Raw genomic sequence first — 17,114 nt, forward strand, 5'->3', positions numbered from 1 at the left:
CCAAGAATAAGAAAATCTAATTTGCAGATCTTTATAATAACTCTTAAGATTTATTTCTTCCAATTTGTGGTTCACTTAACAAGATACAGTAATTCATAGAATCTCTATTTCCTTGGTCTGAGACTTTATATGTTATATTAACTATATTTTAGTCTTTACTGGAAAAATGGTAGATTGAATTAATAGAAATTTCTGAGGAAGACATTTTTAAAAGCAGAAATATAGAGGATGATAGGGTTGGAAGAAGGCTGGATTGAGTTCTGGAGTAAATTTGTACAAAAGGTAAGGGGAATTTGAAATTATAATGATGGCAAAATGAAGGGGTAACTTAAAAGATTCTAAAATGAAAGAATAACATCAGGATTCTTACAAAAATATGTTGATGGAATATGCAAAAAGGCAGTTTTTTATGTAGAGTGTTTTAGTTTTAATACTTAATAGCAGTAATTTGATAGTTTAGGGAGTTGAGTATTGAGCGGTTAGGTGAAGATTTTTTAAATCTGGTTTTACTTTTTTTTTTTTTTTTAAGATGATTTATTTGAGAGAGAAAGGGAGCACAAGAGGGCGGAGGGGCAAGGAGAGTCTTAAGCCGACTCTGCTGAGCGCAGAGCCCAACTTCGGACTTGACCCTGAGATCAGGCCCTGAGCTGAAATCAAGAGTCAGTCTCTTAACCAGCTGTGCTACCCAGGTGTTCCAAATCTGGTTTTGCTTTTTGGAACTATTTTAAAATGCTAGTAATCAGAAGTTTTTTTTTTTTTTTTTTTTTTTTCAAGTTTGGTGGTGTGTTGTTTTTTAATCTTTTATTTGAGTAGGTTCCATGCCCAACATGGAGCTCGAACTCATGACCCTGAGATCAAGAGTCACATACTCTCTGCTGACTGAGCCATTTTTTTATGTTCAGAACAACTCATAATTAATTTGATGCCAGTAACTCAATCTTTATATTTTCAGAATGGGAGGAGTTTTGCAGCTTTCATATACAAGGCATAAATGAAGGCTGGTCTAGTTCTGAACTGACTATTTGGTATTTTTTCTATGAGCTGCATTTTTCAGATTTCTTATTTATTTGATAAACATTTGAATTCTATTTGTATAGATAGTCTTTGTAAGAAGTAAATGAATTGGAATCTTTTCTATATGATGGGGATGTTAAGATAGATGAGAAAATACTGATTATGAGTCATGGTAGGTACTTTAAAAGAAAGGGATTATTTCTGTATGTAATGCAGCTTATATTTAAAATGCAGTCACAGCTGGATTGATTAAATGTGGTCATTTTCTTTACTATGTATTTCCTACTCTGAACCTGTAAGAGTTTGACAGATAATAATGTTATCATTCCTTAGACCTTTGCTATTTATTAAAGGTGGTACATTTTAAGGGCTATGATTTAGGAATCTTTTCCTCTCAGGAATGCTTGCAAACAAACCTCTTGTTTTGTTTGTTTCTTTTTTTTCTTTTTCTTTTCTTTTCTTTTTTTTTTTTTTTGCAGAGGTTACGCACAGAAAATAGACTTTTAAAACAGCGCATTGAAACATTAGAAAAAGTAAGTAAATAACTACTTATGCAAGTTTCTGTTGAATGCACAGCATTATTTTCTATTTTAATAAAGGCTCAAAAACTCTATCACAAATCTCCAAAGTTGTGGCATTAACTGCTTAGCTTGCCTAGCTTACTACTTAACTAAATAACTTGTCATTAATAAATATTGATCACTATAAGTCCTTGAACTTTAAGGTTAAAGTTTTAATTAAGGTTATTATTAGAGTAACATTGATATCATTTGCTTTCCTTATGTATAATTTCTTAAAAAGTATGCTCTTTAGGCGTAACCTAATTAAGAATTCATTCTGTATAGTATTTTGAAAATGACTTTAAAATGTTGCCCTGACTTTCTAGCCACATATTAAATGTGCCAGTGATTCCTTTAAAGCCTAGGATTCCTTTGAGTTAAGTCAGAATGACTGATTTCTCATAAAAATTCACCATGTTGTTGGTTTTCAATACAGGGGAATTATGCTTAAACATTTGATTCTCAGACTTATTTTGATACTACTTATTACCTCTTTCTTCCTTTTTGTATCATATAAAATAACTGGGCAGATGTGGAAAGTTTTGCATTATTTTTGTAGTCTTGCTCTGATGCTTTAAGAATATATTGAGTAATAAAAGTATAGTCTAAGAGTTTTGGTTTATTAAAAGAAAAACCTGAATTCACAAAGTCTTTTGGTGTTGGTGGGGCTTTTTTTTTAAACCAAAGATGAGAGTAAGTAGGTTTATAAATGATATTGCCAAGTATCTTAAAATCTTCCCTAAAAATCTACAGATTGGTAAGAAAGAAGACATGAAGAAATGGATAGTTTGGATATTTGTGTTTTATTTGAAAGCATTGCACTACACACAAGGATAGGATGTTTATTACATGTCTTTTTGTTGTATAGAAATTTCAGGTACATTATATTAGATAAAAAATAGTTTGCCTGTATTTCCTTCATCTTGTTAGAGTTGCTTTGAGGATAATTCTACTTTTCTGGTGACTCTGCAAAAAAGGATGAGCTTAATTTAGTTTTTAAGTTCTAATTGCATACTGTTTTTTCCATTAAATACTCAGTTTACAAATATCTGTCTTCTTAGGTGGTCTTTTATCTTTGGAATGAGATATTTTCACAGAGAAAGTGTTTTCATTTCATTGAACTGTCAGAAAGATAAAGGTGCTGTAGGAAAGTGTTAAGTTTGATTTTACCTCTAGAAAATTAAGTACCTTTCTGCTGGCTTACATGGCCTAGGTCTGTCCTTTAGCACTTAGAATTCTACAAATGCTTAGGTATCCATTAAATTCTGTAACTAAAATGTTTACTTACTGAGTTATTGCTAGTTTATTACGGTGAGCTCATTAATTTCATTTGTCGTATTTTCCTTGCTTTGCTTCTTTGGAAGTTGCTGTTATACAAATTGCTGTCACACTTTATAAGTGGAATTGCTTACTCAAATTCCTTCTCCTTTTCCTATAAGTGGTTTGACAATATGGCTGACTCCCAAACATGAAGAGTTAAAAGTATGCTTTAAAAAGAAGCTATTTGCTTGTCCCAAACGATGAAAAAACCTCTTGTGTTTGGTCTTCTAGAAGCATATGATTTTTGGTAGTCTATGCTTATTTTGATATATTTTTCTTAAGGGTTAAGAATAACAGACACAGTAAAAAGTAAAAAATTAAAATTAAAAAAAAAAAGCTTTAAAAATCAAACCTAAACATGGATTTAATTACAATGAAAAGTAGATGGAATTTGGGTATGCTTTGTTTCTTCTTATTCCTAATTTTATGCACCTTTATTTTATTTCTTTCTCTTAAATTTCTATCTGAATTTTTCCTTTTATAGGAAAGTGCTTCCTTGGCAGATAGATTGATACAGGTATAGTTTTTTTGTTTTTGTTTTTTAGCATTTTCTCTAACTTTACTTCTAAGGGAAGTCCTAAACCTAGAGATTCACATTTTAACGCATGCAATTTTACATGCATTTTCCTAGAAATAATTTTTTGGGCTGGTATATATGCGTGTAAACTTAATTTTTGATAACAGTGTTGTCCTGGTTTATTAAACACCTTATGCACGTTTTAAAGCTAACTTTATTTAAAAATACTTATTCCAAAATATCAATCAGTGGATTCTGCAAAATTAACTACTATTCATTGAAAATTTTAGTCCTGCATGTACTCAGTAATATTGCATGAATTGAATTTTTATTGACTGAGAGAATTGTTCTTAAGATTATCAGATGAATTTTTAAATTTAGTTCCCCCAAATTTGCTGGAGCAATAATGAGCTGCTGGTTAATAATTACTCAGGCTGTTCTGTTCTCTGAGGTGATTTTTTTTTTTTAACATGTCACAGTAAATAACTAAACCTCACAAAGGTAGTCTTTCTTGAATCTATCCTAAATTGCTTTACACACACACAAATTATGTCCTAAGGGACAAGTGACAAGAGCCCAGGAGGCTGAGGAAAACTACCTCATAAAACGGGAGTTGGCCACCATCAAACAGCAGAGTGATGAGGCCAGTGCTAAACTGGAGCAAGCTGAAAATACCATCAGGAAGCTCCAGCACCAACAACAATGGGTAAGGAGTCTGGTAGTGCTTTTTCTTACCTTTCTCATCCCTTTTCCTTTAAACTTTTTTTTTTTTGGAAAGCACAACTTCTGTGCTCTTGTTCTAAGTAATTTTGTTTTCTACTTTAATTGAATTCTTAATTTTATGTTCTATAATACTGAGGGATCTTACTGTGGTCTAAAGACTCTTCATTCTAACATTCTTTCTCTGTCCACACAGTTTTGTTAGAAATAGGTTATCTTTTCTTACATTATATTTTAAGTCACAGAAAATAAATGATGTTTGTCAGACCTGCTTTTTACGTTTTAGAAATCTGTTTCATGTTGGTATTTTGCTATGGGTAATTTTTGAGTCTTAACTCCAGCTAATTCTTGTTAATTGTGCAGATGAAATATTATCCAACATGGAGAATATATGTAATTACCTCATCAAAGTTTTGATAATTTGGGGATTTATGTCTTGTGAAAAACTACAGCCTTAACTTCCTACATCAAGACATCAAATAATGGATTAAGATATATGCTTACATTTTTTCAAGAAGAGAGAAGTCTCAAAATGAAAAAAATGAACTTTTAAAAAATTATGTTAAGTAATTTAGGTTACTAAATAGCTACTGATTTTATCTTTTGCAACTGAGACATCATTTTCCATTGGCAAATTGAGACTAGTGTGATATTGAGCAAGGATATGAGGGCTAAAAAGGCCAACTATGTATTTCTATAAAGATATTACTTCTTGTTTCCATTTTCTGCTCTCAGGTAAGAGTTGGATTGTAACAGGAATAGGCAGAAAGAGTTATGCTAAATGTAGAATTCTGTACAAGTCTGGAAGGCAAATAGAATGACTTCAAAGTTGGACTTAAACTTTTATTCAGTAAAATTAAGAAACTATCAGCTGGCTATGAATATCAGAAAATTGAAAGCAAAAAGAAGAAATTGACAAGCAATTTTTTTCTATTTAGTGAAGGTATTAAGAAAAATTAATACAAAGGAGTAAAAGAATACTAAAACATTGGGAACGCAAATATTTTGTTCTGCCTTTGTATGAAATGTCAATATCAGAGCATAAAGAATAGAAAAAAAGAATTGGGGACATCCTATTGGGGATTAAGTTGAGCTGAGTTATCAGTGTAATGTGATTTTGTTATAGGGAAAGATAGTATTATTTTTGCATTTAGTATAAGCTACAGTGCTAATACATTAGAATTATCAATTACTGGGTTTTTTGCATAGTTTTTCAAGTATTGAGACCTTTGGACATAAAAATAAAAATGTTGGTTTATAATGAAAAAAGTAAAATGGGCAAGCAAAATTGGCCAGAATGAACTGAAGCTTTTGAAAATAAAATATAACAAAAGAATCTTTATGCTGTTTCCAGGACAAGATAGTCTCACATTATGGGGCTAAAATGTAACAAGTAGAATGCAGATCTCTACTTTGATTTTGTTTATATTTTTTTCTCACTTGGCAGACTTTCTTCTAAACTGGAATAAAATGTAAAACAAACATAGAAAGCAGTGATGTACAAAACAGGTGAAAGTAACAGAGCCTTGGTTAAATTTCCAACTTCAAAGCAAAGTGCATATCTCTAGATAATAAACTAATTTGCAGAATACAGGAATATTATTTTTAAGGGATTTTAGAAAATAAGAGATACTAAAGGCTTTGAGGTGAGTCAAACATAGCTCTTTAAGTAATAGTGGTTAGATATCTGAAAAGAGAATCAGTGACTTTGATGATGCTTCATTAAAAATTCCTAGAACATCTGGTTTGTGAACAGTTAGAAAAATAACTTTTACTCCTTAAAAAGGAATTTACTATGTATAAGTCAGAACAAACTGACTTTGTTTCTGCAATAAACAAAAACTGTGCCATAATTGCAGCTTTAAAAGTTGTTAGGTACTCTCATGGTATCTTTCTAGTCAAGGTAGAGAAATATAGATGAAAGTAGTAAACTTAAGTGGTTTTATAGGTAATTAACCATATCAAGAGGTTGTCTATTTTGAAGCAAAGAGATGTCAGATATGTTTTGTCTCTTAAACCTATGCTTCCAAGTATTTTAATGTTATTAAACCCTTATATGCAAGGTATGTTTAAGAATTTTATATATGAGGGGCAGCTTGGGTGGCTCAGCGGTTTAGTGCCGCCTGCATCCCAGGGCCTGATCCTGAAGACGGGGGATCGAGTCCCACGTCGGGCTCTCTGCGGGGAGCCTGCTTCTCCCTCTGCCTCTCTCTTTCTCTCTCTCTCTTTCTCTCTCTCTGTGTCTCACGTAAATAAAACCTTTAAAAAAAAAAAGAATTTTATATATGAAATACTTCAGGACAGCCCCGATCGTGCAGCGGTTTAGCACCACCTGCAGCCCGGGTTGTGATCCTGGAGACCTGGAATCGAGTCCTACATTAGGCTCCCTGCATGGAGCCTGCTTCTCCCTCTGCTGTGTCTCTGCCTCTTTCTCTCCCTGTGTTTCTCATGAATAAATAAATAAAATCTTAAAAAAAAATACTTCAGAAATTTAGTTAATATGTTACACAATGAATCAAGATTCTAAAATATATTTAAAGTATATTTAAAATGAGAAACTAAAATAAAAGGTTATTTTACCAAAATAAATCTTCAACCTTGCCCTTAAGATTCATATTCAGAGAGATGTCTTAGTGATACTTTATGTAACAAAGACCTAGAAATTTTTTTAATTAACAAGAAATCAGGAATTAGCCAATAATGTAATATGGGTTTACCCTCTCCTCCCACCAATCTGAATTAGTCTTTCTAGAAGTATAGTGATCCAATTTAATTTTAAGTAGCTTGCAGAAAATTTGTAGTGTTGTTTCTAGTTTGAATACCAAAACTCATGTGAACTGTTTTCATGCTGTATTATGGCCAGATGTAGGAAAGACTGTAGCAGCTCTGGATATTTTTAGACTACACTAAAGAAGACTTTATGAGAACATCATAGATATAGTCATTTAAAAGTATTTGAGAGGTGATCTTATAGAAGAATGATTAGCTTTTTTTGATATTGCTTCAGAGGCCAGAATGTATTTAAGGTAGACGGATACAAAATCTTATGCATTGGGATTTTGATAAATGGAGTAGTTGCTTGAAAGTAGTGGACATCAGTTGCTACATGTTTTGATTACAGCCTTCCAGTATAACTTCATGAATTCTTCAGAACTCAGAATAAAAGGTTTCAAATCTCTATTCCAGGAGGAGGTATTGAATTACCAATGTAACTCTTCCACCACCATCCCCCTCTATTGCTAATAGTATTATTTTATATGATATAAAGAGCTTTGGATTTCATTTATGGGACTGAATTCTAGTCAGATTGTTTTTGCTAAATTGTGTGATTTTGATATTCAAGGACTTAGGTTTTTTTTTTCCCTCTAAAATGATTACATAGGGCAGCCCAGGTGGCTCAGCGGTTTAGCGCCGCCTTCAGCCCAAGGCCTGATCCTGGGGACCCGGGATTGAGTCCCACGTCATGCTCCCTGCATGGAGCCTGCTTCTCCCTCTGCCTATGTCTGTCCTCTCTCTCTCTGTGTGCGTCTCTCATGAATAAATAAATAAAATCTTTTAAAAAATAAATGATTGCATAGGGCTAGACCATCTGAAGTCTCTTTGACTATTTAAATGAACTTAATTGAGTACATTCACATGCAATAAAATTCATCCAATTTAAATGTATAGTTTGATGTGTTTTAACACATACATCTAGTTGTATAACATCACCTCAACCAAAATAGAGTATGTCTCTCACCCCCCAAATTTCTGTCATGTCCCTTCGCAGTTCATTTCTCCACTTCTAGCAGCCGTTCTGCTTTCTGTCATTGTAGTTTTGCCTTTTTTTAGGATTTCATATAAATGGAATCATAAGGTATGAGGATTTTGTGTCTGACTTCTTTCAGTTAGCATATACACTCACTTTTTTCTTTTTTGGCAATTTTTTCTTTATTGTGATAAAATGAGAAAAACCTTTTAGGTGCACAGTTCGGGGGCACTAAATATATTTTACAGTGCTGTGAACAATAACCACCATTTATTTCTTGAACTTTCTCATGATCCCAAAGAGAAGCTTTGTATCTATTAAAAAATAGTCTTCCCTTTCTCCTTCCCCTGATAATCTCTGCTCTCCTTTCTGTCTTGTATGAATTTGCCTCTTGTAGATAAGTCATATAAGTGGAATCTTAGAATATTTGTCCTTTTGTGTCTTGCTTATTTCACTTAGCATGGTATCTTCAGGGTATAATAATTTAGTTTTTATGGTGGTTGAATAATACTTTATGGTTATACCATATTTTGATTATCCATTTGTTCGTCTTTGGTCATTTTGGTTTTTTGCCTTTTGGCTATTATGAATAATGCGACTGTGGTCATTAACATGCAAGTATCTGTTTGAATCCCTGTTTTAATTCTTTGGCATATATACCTAGAAGTGGAGTTACTGGATCATACGGTAATTCTGTTTAACTTTTTGAGGAACCACTAAACTGTTTTCCACAATGGTTGTACCATTTTAATTCTCACCAGCAATGTACAGGAGTTCTAATAAATTTTTTTACTTCCTCATCAATTCTTGTTATTTTCTGTGTTTTTGGGTTTTGTTTTTTGTTTTATAGTATAGCCATCCCTTAATTGGTGGTGATATTTCATTGTGGTACCTAGAAATGAATCTAACCAAGAAGATGAAAGACTTGTACTGAAAACTGTGAATCATTGTTTATTCATCTGTTGATGAAAGAAATTAAAGAAGACAAATAAATGGAAGGATGTCTGATGCTTAAGAATTGGAAGACTTAATATTGTTAAGATATCAACACTATCCAGTATTATCCACAAAACTCTAATTGTCTTTTGCAAAAATGGGAAAGCTGATCCTGAAATTCACATGGAATTGCAAGGAGCCCTAAATATTAAAAACAATATTAGAAGAACAGAATTGAAGGGTTCACATGTCCCAATTTGAAAACTTACTACAATGCTAGAGTATTCAAAATAATATGATACTGTCATGAATATAGACATATAGATCAATGGGTTAGGAATTTTGAGAGTCCAGAAATAAACCCATGTTATCTGTGGCCAGTTGATTTTTTAACATGGGTGCCAAGACCATTTGATGAGGAAAGAATAATCTCTTTGACAAATGGTGCTGGGAAAACTGTATATCTTCATGAAAAAGAATGAACTGGGACCCCTACCACATAACATATAAAAATTTAATTTAAAATGGATTTAAAAAGAGATTTTATCATTTTAAAATAACTTTTATGGTTTTAAAGCCATATAATATTCTTAGAATGCATATGAATAAATCATCATAACCTTGAATTTGGCAATGGATTCTTGAATATGAGTTTTTTCATACCAAAAGTATAAACAACAAAGGAAAACAGGTAAATTGGACTTCATTAAAATTAAAACCTTTTGGGCATCAAAGGACATTATCCAGAAGATGAAAAGGCATCTTACAGAATGGTAGCAAATACTTGTATCACCTATTTGATAGAAATTTAGCATCCAGAATATATAAAGAACTTTTAAAACTAAAAAAAAGACAACACAATTTTAAAATGAGCAAAAGATTGCTGTATTATTTATGGTAATCAAGACTTGGAAACAACCTAAGCGTCTTATGAATGGATAAAGATTGTGTACACACATGTACATATGCACATGTGTACATGCCACACACACACACACACACAGAAATACTACTCAGCCACAAAAGAATGAAATCTTGCCATTTGCAACAACCATGGATGGACCTTGAGGGTGTTAAGTGAAATAAATCAGAGAAAGAAACAACATGTGATCTCATTTATATGTGAAATCTTTAAAAAAAAAAAAAAAAAAAAGCTCATAGAGAACAGTTTGGTGGTTGCCAGAGATGGGGAGGGGGAGGTGAAATCAGATGAAGAGGGGTCAAAAGTTACAAATTCCTAGTTACAAATAAGTCATGAGGATTTAATGTACAGCATGGTGACTATAGTTACTGTGTTGCATGTTGAAAAGATAATAGATCTTAAAAGTTCTCATTACAAAAAATTTGTGACCTTATGGTGACAAATGTTAACAGCATCCAGCACTTGATGTGGTGATCATCACAATATATACAAATACTGAATCTTTACATTTTACACCCAAAACTAATATATGTCAGTTGTGCCTCAAAAAAATTTTTAAATGAAGAAAGGACTTGATTACACCTTTCTCCAAAGAGAATATACAAGTGGAAAACAAGAATATGAAAAGAACTCAACGCATTAGTCATTAGGGAAATGCAGATTGCAACAAGGTACCAATTCACACTAGGACAGCTATAATAATAATTTTAAAAAATCAATTGTTGGCGAGGAGATAGAGAACTTGGAATCCTTGTACACTGCTGGTGGAAATTAGCGGTTCCTCAAAAAGTTAAACAGACTTACCATATGACTTAAAATTCAACTTCTGTGTATATACCCAAAATAATGGAAAACTGATACTCAAACAAGTATGTGTACACACATTTGTAGCAACATTATCTACAAAAAAAGTAGACATAGCCCAAAAGTCTATCAGTGGAAGAATGGATAAACAAATTGTGGTATATGCATACAGTGAAATACTATTCAGCCACAAACAGGGTTGAAGTACTTTACTATGGATGAACCTCCAAAATCTTAAGTGAAAGAAGCCAGACACAAAAACGCATGACTCTATTATATGAAACATCCAGAATAGATAAATCCATGGAGACAGCAGATTTGTGTTTGCCAAAAGGTTGAGGTGGGAAAGGAATGAGAAGCTGCTTTCTCTGTAAGAGGTTTTACTTGAAGTGATGGAAATGTTCTTAGAACTAGGTAGAATTGGTAGCTGCACAACATTTTGAATGGCCTAAATGCCACCTAACTGTTCACTTGAAAATGGTTATTTGAATTTTACCTAAATGTTTAAAGAAAAAGAGACTGCAGAAGTCAAGAAATGTGTCTCAAGGAAATGACACATTTAGTTTGTGATTGCAGTAGAAGGTGGGAATAAGGGAAAATATATTACATTGCAGTGCTGGAACCCATTGGTTAAGGTCAGAGTAGGACCAGAAGCAAGTGAACTAGCTTGCTTGTATGGGGAGCCTGAGAAGAACGGGAGCTTCCTCAGGGCTGGGGTTGGGCATGTCTCAATCAAGAGTTATGGTCGCATTGAGATGAATATTGGAAATTTAGATAGCATAGTAGCTAATGCGAGTGACTCCCTCACAGTGAATTTACAGGAGTGAAGGATCAAGGAGGTCTACCTATAACTGTTGGCTACAACTACTAGTTATGATTAGGAAAAAATGTAAAAAGATGAAAAAAGATATACTAGCAAACACTAAGCAGAAGGCTGGAGTGTCTGTATTAATATCACATAAAGTAGACTGATTTCTTTCTTTTCCTTTTTCTCTTTTTTTTCTTTTCTTTCTTTTGAGAGGCAGAGACACAAGCAGAGGGAGAAGCAGGCTCCCTACAGGGAGCCTGATGCAGGACTTGATCCCAGGACCCCAGGATCACGACCTGAACCAAAGGCAGATATTCAACTACTGAGCCACCCAGGTGCCCTCGTAGACTTCAGAACAAGGAATAGTTCCTTGATAAAGAGAGACATTTCATGAGTCAATTCACAAAGAAGACATAATCTTATTTAGGATTGTATGTATTTAGGAATATATGTATCCTAATGTGTGCTCCTAGCAATAGAGGTATGTGAAGCTGAACTGGTAGATCTGGAAGGTGAAATGGACAAATCCACAGTTAGCGGTTATGGTTGTCATCTTCAGTATATCGCTGTCTCAGTAATGGATGAAACAAGTGGTTGGAAAATCAATATGGATGTAGAAGACCTGTGCAACAACTTGGAACTATGCCAACTTGACCTGTTTGGCATAACATAACAGCAGAATACATACTGTTTTCAAGTGCACATAGAACATTTACAAAGGTAGATCATATTCTGGGCTATAAAATAAATGTTAACAAATTTAAAATAATTGAAATCATACAAAGTATTGTCTTTAACAGCATTCAGTTAGAAATTAGTAATAGATATCTGGAAAATCCCCCAAATATTTAGAAATTGATGCATTTTTATCCATGTGTCAAAGAGAAAAATTTCAAAGGAAATTAGAATGTATTGAATTAATTGAAGACACAGCATTACCAAAATTTGTAGGATTCACCTAAAGCAGTATGTAGTGGAAAATTTATAGCATTAAATGCTTCTATTAGGAAAGGAAATAAGTCTCAAACTGATATTCTAAGGTTAAGAAACTAGACATATGAGAGGAAATTCAAACGAAAGCAGGTAGAAGGAATAAGAAATAAAAAGAGTAGGGATGCCTGGGTGGCTCAATGGTTGGGTGTCTGCCTTCAGCTCAGAGTGTGATCCCAGAGTCTGGATCGGGCTTTCTGCGTGGAGCCTGCTTCTCCCTCTGCCTGTGTCTCTGTGTCTCTCATGAATAAATAAATCTTTTTTTTAAAAAAAAAAGTAGAAATCAGTGATACTGAAAACAATACAAAACAAAAATGGAGAATATCCATGAAACCAAGTACTGATTCTTAGAAATCATTAATAAGTTGATAAACTTCTGTCTAGACTGACTAATTAAGAAGAAGCAGTAACCAATGTCAGAGATGACTTTGACTTCTGATAGATGGAGTCAAGTTTCATATTCTGGAGTTGTTCTTCATGGTATTATATTTACTGTAAATTAGAGTCAGTTAAAAAATATTAACACCTAAAAGATCAATAATGTGAATTTTATTTTGCTTTAAATCAGGAAGCACATAACATAAGTTGTTCTCACTGTAATGATACTGAGTTTGATTATCGTGTTGAGTTTACCACAGACTCTCTGCCTTGTAAAAATAAGATTTCTTCTTTGTGACTATTAAGTAATCTATTGGGAAATACTTCTGTGCCACATAAATATCTTGTCCTCTATTCACCTTTTACCTGATGGTTTTAGTATCCACTAACTAGGTTACCAAAATGGTGATTTTCGTATTTTTCTCATTTTTTTCTACACATATTAGCTAATGTTCCTTTATAAAGTCTTTTTTTTCCTCCTTAATCTTTCTTTTTTTTTTTTGAAAGATTTTATTTATTTATTCATAAAGACAGAGAGAGAGAGAGAGAGAGAGAGAGAGAGGCAGAGACAGCGGGAGAGGGAGAAGCAGGCTCCATGCAGGGAGCCAGACGTGGGACTCGATCCCGGATCCCCAGGATCACACCCCGGGCTGCAAGTGGCACCAAACCACTGCACCACCGGGGCTGCCCTCCTCCTTAATCTTTTATACTCACTTATCTATTCATATCACTCCAGATTCATGGACTTTAGTTTGTTTAATGTTTTATGTACTTTTTAATGATTTTTAATATTGTTGTTATAATGATATGCCATACTTATTTCACAGTAATAAATTTAACTTTTGAGCGGCAGTTTTTAAAAGGTAAATTTTATTTTTACTTAGTTTTGATCCTTGATGTTATTTGAAAAGCATTTCTTTATTTTCTTTAAAGATTATTTGTTTTAGAGAGAGCACATGTGCCCGAGTTGGGCAAGGAACAGAGAGGCAGGGAGAAGAAGGGAAAAGAATCTCAAGCAGACTCTGCATTGAGGTAAAAGTCAGCGTGGGGCTTGATATCACAACCCCGAGATCATGACCTGAACCAAAACCAAGAGTTGGATGCTCAACCGACTGAGCCACCCAGGTGCCCCTGTAAAGCATTTCTGCAGTCACAAATATTGAATGATTGCCTTTGACAAATCATTGATTTCATTTTGTGCTGGCTTTTAATAGCTTAAACCTGATATTGTTGTTTTCAAAAATGATCAAGTGAATTTATTAGCAAATTTACTAGTTAGGACATTAAATAAAATTTAATACTTAGTATTTAGTAGTATTACATGAAATATTAAACCAGCCATAAGATAAAACCAAACATTAAGATTAAACTGTTCCTTTAAGTATTTGTTTTACATGTTCCATGAACCCCCTAGAAATAGAAATGATCCAGTGGTATTGCTTTTTTTTAATTTTTTTTATTTTTTTTTTAATTTTTTTTTATTTATGATAGTCACAGAGAGAGAGAGAGAGAGAGAGAGGCAGAGACACAGGCAGAGGGAGAAGCAGGCTCCATGCACCGGGAGCCCGACCTGGGATTCGATCCCGGGTCTCCAGGATCACGCCCTGGGCCAAAGGCAGGCGCTAAACCGCTGCGCCACCCAGGGATCCCCCCTTTTTTTTTTTTTAGATTATTTATTTATTCATTCACGAGAGACACAAAGAGAGGCAGAGACACAGGCAGAAGGAGAAGCAGGCTCCATGCAGGAAGCCTGACATGGGACTCAGTCCCGGGTCTCCAGGATCAGGCCCTGGGCTGAAGGCGGCGCTAAACCGCTGAGCCACTGGGGCTGCCCGATCCAGTGGTATTTCATATAGCTGCATGTTTGACTCTGACCCTTTTGAGTGTGGTGGGGCATAAATGTATTTTTAGACAATATTTCCTGGTAACCAATGGTCTTTGAGTCTTGCTTGATCTATTTAAGTTTTTTAACCTATACCTGAGAGCTTATCGTTCAGGTTATTCTGAAGAAGCAGTTTTGTCCAGCAGTTTGTTGACTAGGATCAAGCATCAACAAGAATTGTTAACAGTTAAAACTGCTGAGTGCTGAAATGACTGCCTTTTGAAGTTCTCAGGACCTTTGTACTTGGGAGTACTTAAGGGGAGGCTAGAAAAGATTTCTTCAGACAGTCCTTCCTTTTCCTATAATTCCAGAATAAAACATGAAAGAATTATGTAATACTTTTAAGAACCAAGGATTTGGGGCACCTGGGTGGCTCAGTCAGTTAAACTTCTGCCTTTGGTTCAGGTCTGATCTCGGGGCCTGGGATGGAGCCTCTCTTGAGCTACTTACCCTACTCAGCAGGATTCTCCGCCTCTGCCCCTCCCTCCTGCTTGTGCTCTCTCTTTCAAATAAATAAATAAAATCCTAAAAAGAAAAAAAAGAACCAAGGATTTGATATGAGGAATAAAAACTCATCTTACCTAAAATGAACACACAAATAAAGGTTAATAAACTAAAACCAACTGGTTTTTCAGTAGAAGTTATGAAATCTTCTAGATGATTTATTTTAGAAAAAGTGTTTAGCGGCATTAGGAATTGCCTCACATCTGACTTACCTAGTGGATTACTTTTCTTTAGGAATATGGAAGTTAGGGCGGGGGGTGGGAGTGAATGGGTGACGGGCACTGGGGGTTATTCTGTATGTTAGTAAATTGAACACCAATAAAAAATAAATTAAAAAAAAAAAAAGGAATATGGAAGTTAACGTTTAACATCTCTTCCTGCATTCTAAACACTCTAGCTCTACTTCAGGGACATTTCAAGAAAAAGGCATTTAATTTGTAATTATTAGTAAGTTTACATAAGTCTTTTTTTCAAATAGAGTAATGATTTTACAAATTTAGCAGACTCTTAACACTGCTCATCAGTATGCCTATACATGTGGACAGGAGTTCCCCCCCCCCCTTTTTTTTAAGAAGTTTTCTTCCAAAACTAATTTTGACATTAGTCTAAAATTAAATGTTTTACATTCATATGTGGTCATCTTTTTTTATCAGCTTAAGTGATAAATGAACATTCACTTTAATGGAAGTAATTGTTTTTTTTAAACATTTTCTTCAGCATTAAAAAAAAAACCCTTGCAGTTTGAGTGTGTGTGTGTGTATATATATATATATATATATATATATATATATATATATATATATTTGCAGAGACAAACTTCGACCTTAAAGGATGTATATAATTTTTCAGATATTGGGAACAAATCATTTTAAAAGGATATACCAATTTTTCAAAAAAAAATTCAGTGTATTAGATCTTTAAATAGTACATTCATATTGCTTGAATTTTTATAATTTTTAAAGATTTTATTTATTTGAGAGAAAGCGAGAGAGCACAAGCACAGGGGGAGAGGGAGAAGCAGGTTCCCCACTGAGCAGGGAGCCAGAGTGGGGCTCCAGCCTAGGACCCTGGGATCATGACCAATGCTGAAGGCAGATGCTTAACTGACTGAGCCACCCACACGCTTTGGATTTTTTTTTTTTTTTTTTTTAAATAGCTATTTGGAGCTTGTAGGGAGGATGATAGAAATCTTCTTGGGGTCATATGCTGAGGCTGAGAGCAAGACATAACATTTTTTAAAAAATATTTTATTTATTCATGAGAGACCAGAGAGAGAGAGAGAGAGAGAGAGAGAAGGACATAACATTTTTTTAAAAAAAAAATTATTCATGACAGAGAGAGAGAGAGGCAGAGACACAGGCAGAGGGAGAAGCAGACTCCATGCAGGGAGCCTGACGTGGGACTTGATCCCGGGTCTCCAGGATCAGGCCCAGTGCTGAAGGTGGCACTAAACTGCTGAGCCACCCGGGCTGCCCCATATAACATTTTTTAAAAATTGAAGTACAGTTAATATATGAAGTTTAGCTTCAGGTGTGCAACATAGTGATTCAGTAATTCTATACATTACAAAATGCTCATCACAATAAAAGTATATCACAGTATTATCGACTATATTCCTTATGCTGTGCTTTTCATCCCATGACTTGTTTATTTTAAAACTGGGAGTTTGTACTGCTTAATTCCCTTTACCTATTTCACCCATCCCTCCTCTTCCTCCCCCTTTGGCAGCCACTCACATTTATGAGTCTCTTTCTCTCTTTATTGTTGTAAGATAAAATTTTTTACTTAATTTTTTTCTGTTATGATTTTGTTTTGTGATAAAAAAATCCTAGTCTGGACTACTAGCCTTGTGTAATAATAGTTTTTTCAAGTGCTTTAGATGTGACAGTAGAAATGTACCGTATTTCCATATTATTATAAATTTTATTTTTGAAACAAATAGATTTTATAAGTTATTTTTGCAACATTCAGTTACCACTACCTATGTTTAACATACAATATATAATAGAGG

General features: G+C 34.0%; 1 protein-coding gene across 11 annotated transcripts in view; it reads left to right on the plus strand.

The window, feature by feature from the left end:
* The window catches only part of EVI5 (ecotropic viral integration site 5), a 194,883-nt gene that overhangs the window by 89,908 nt on the left and 87,861 nt on the right, over positions 1-17,114 (plus strand). For 8 of the 11 annotated variants that reach the window (XM_035718027.2, XM_035718024.2, XM_035718022.2 and 5 more), the window contains 3 exons: positions 1,494-1,547; positions 3,379-3,411; positions 3,971-4,117. The exons of 1 other annotated variant lie outside the window; for it this stretch is intronic. In XM_035718027.2, the coding sequence (XP_035573920.1) occupies positions 1,494-1,547; positions 3,379-3,411; positions 3,971-4,117 (234 nt within the window). The remainder of the gene's footprint in view (positions 1-1,493; positions 1,548-3,378; positions 3,412-3,970; positions 4,118-17,114) is intronic. 2 more of the 11 variants (XM_035718028.2, XM_035718029.2) reach the window with 2 other exon arrangements.

The sequence above is a fragment of the Canis lupus genome, chromosome 6 (assembly GCF_003254725.2).
Source record: "Canis lupus dingo isolate Sandy chromosome 6, ASM325472v2, whole genome shotgun sequence".
Taxonomy (NCBI): domain Eukaryota; kingdom Metazoa; phylum Chordata; class Mammalia; order Carnivora; family Canidae; genus Canis; species Canis lupus.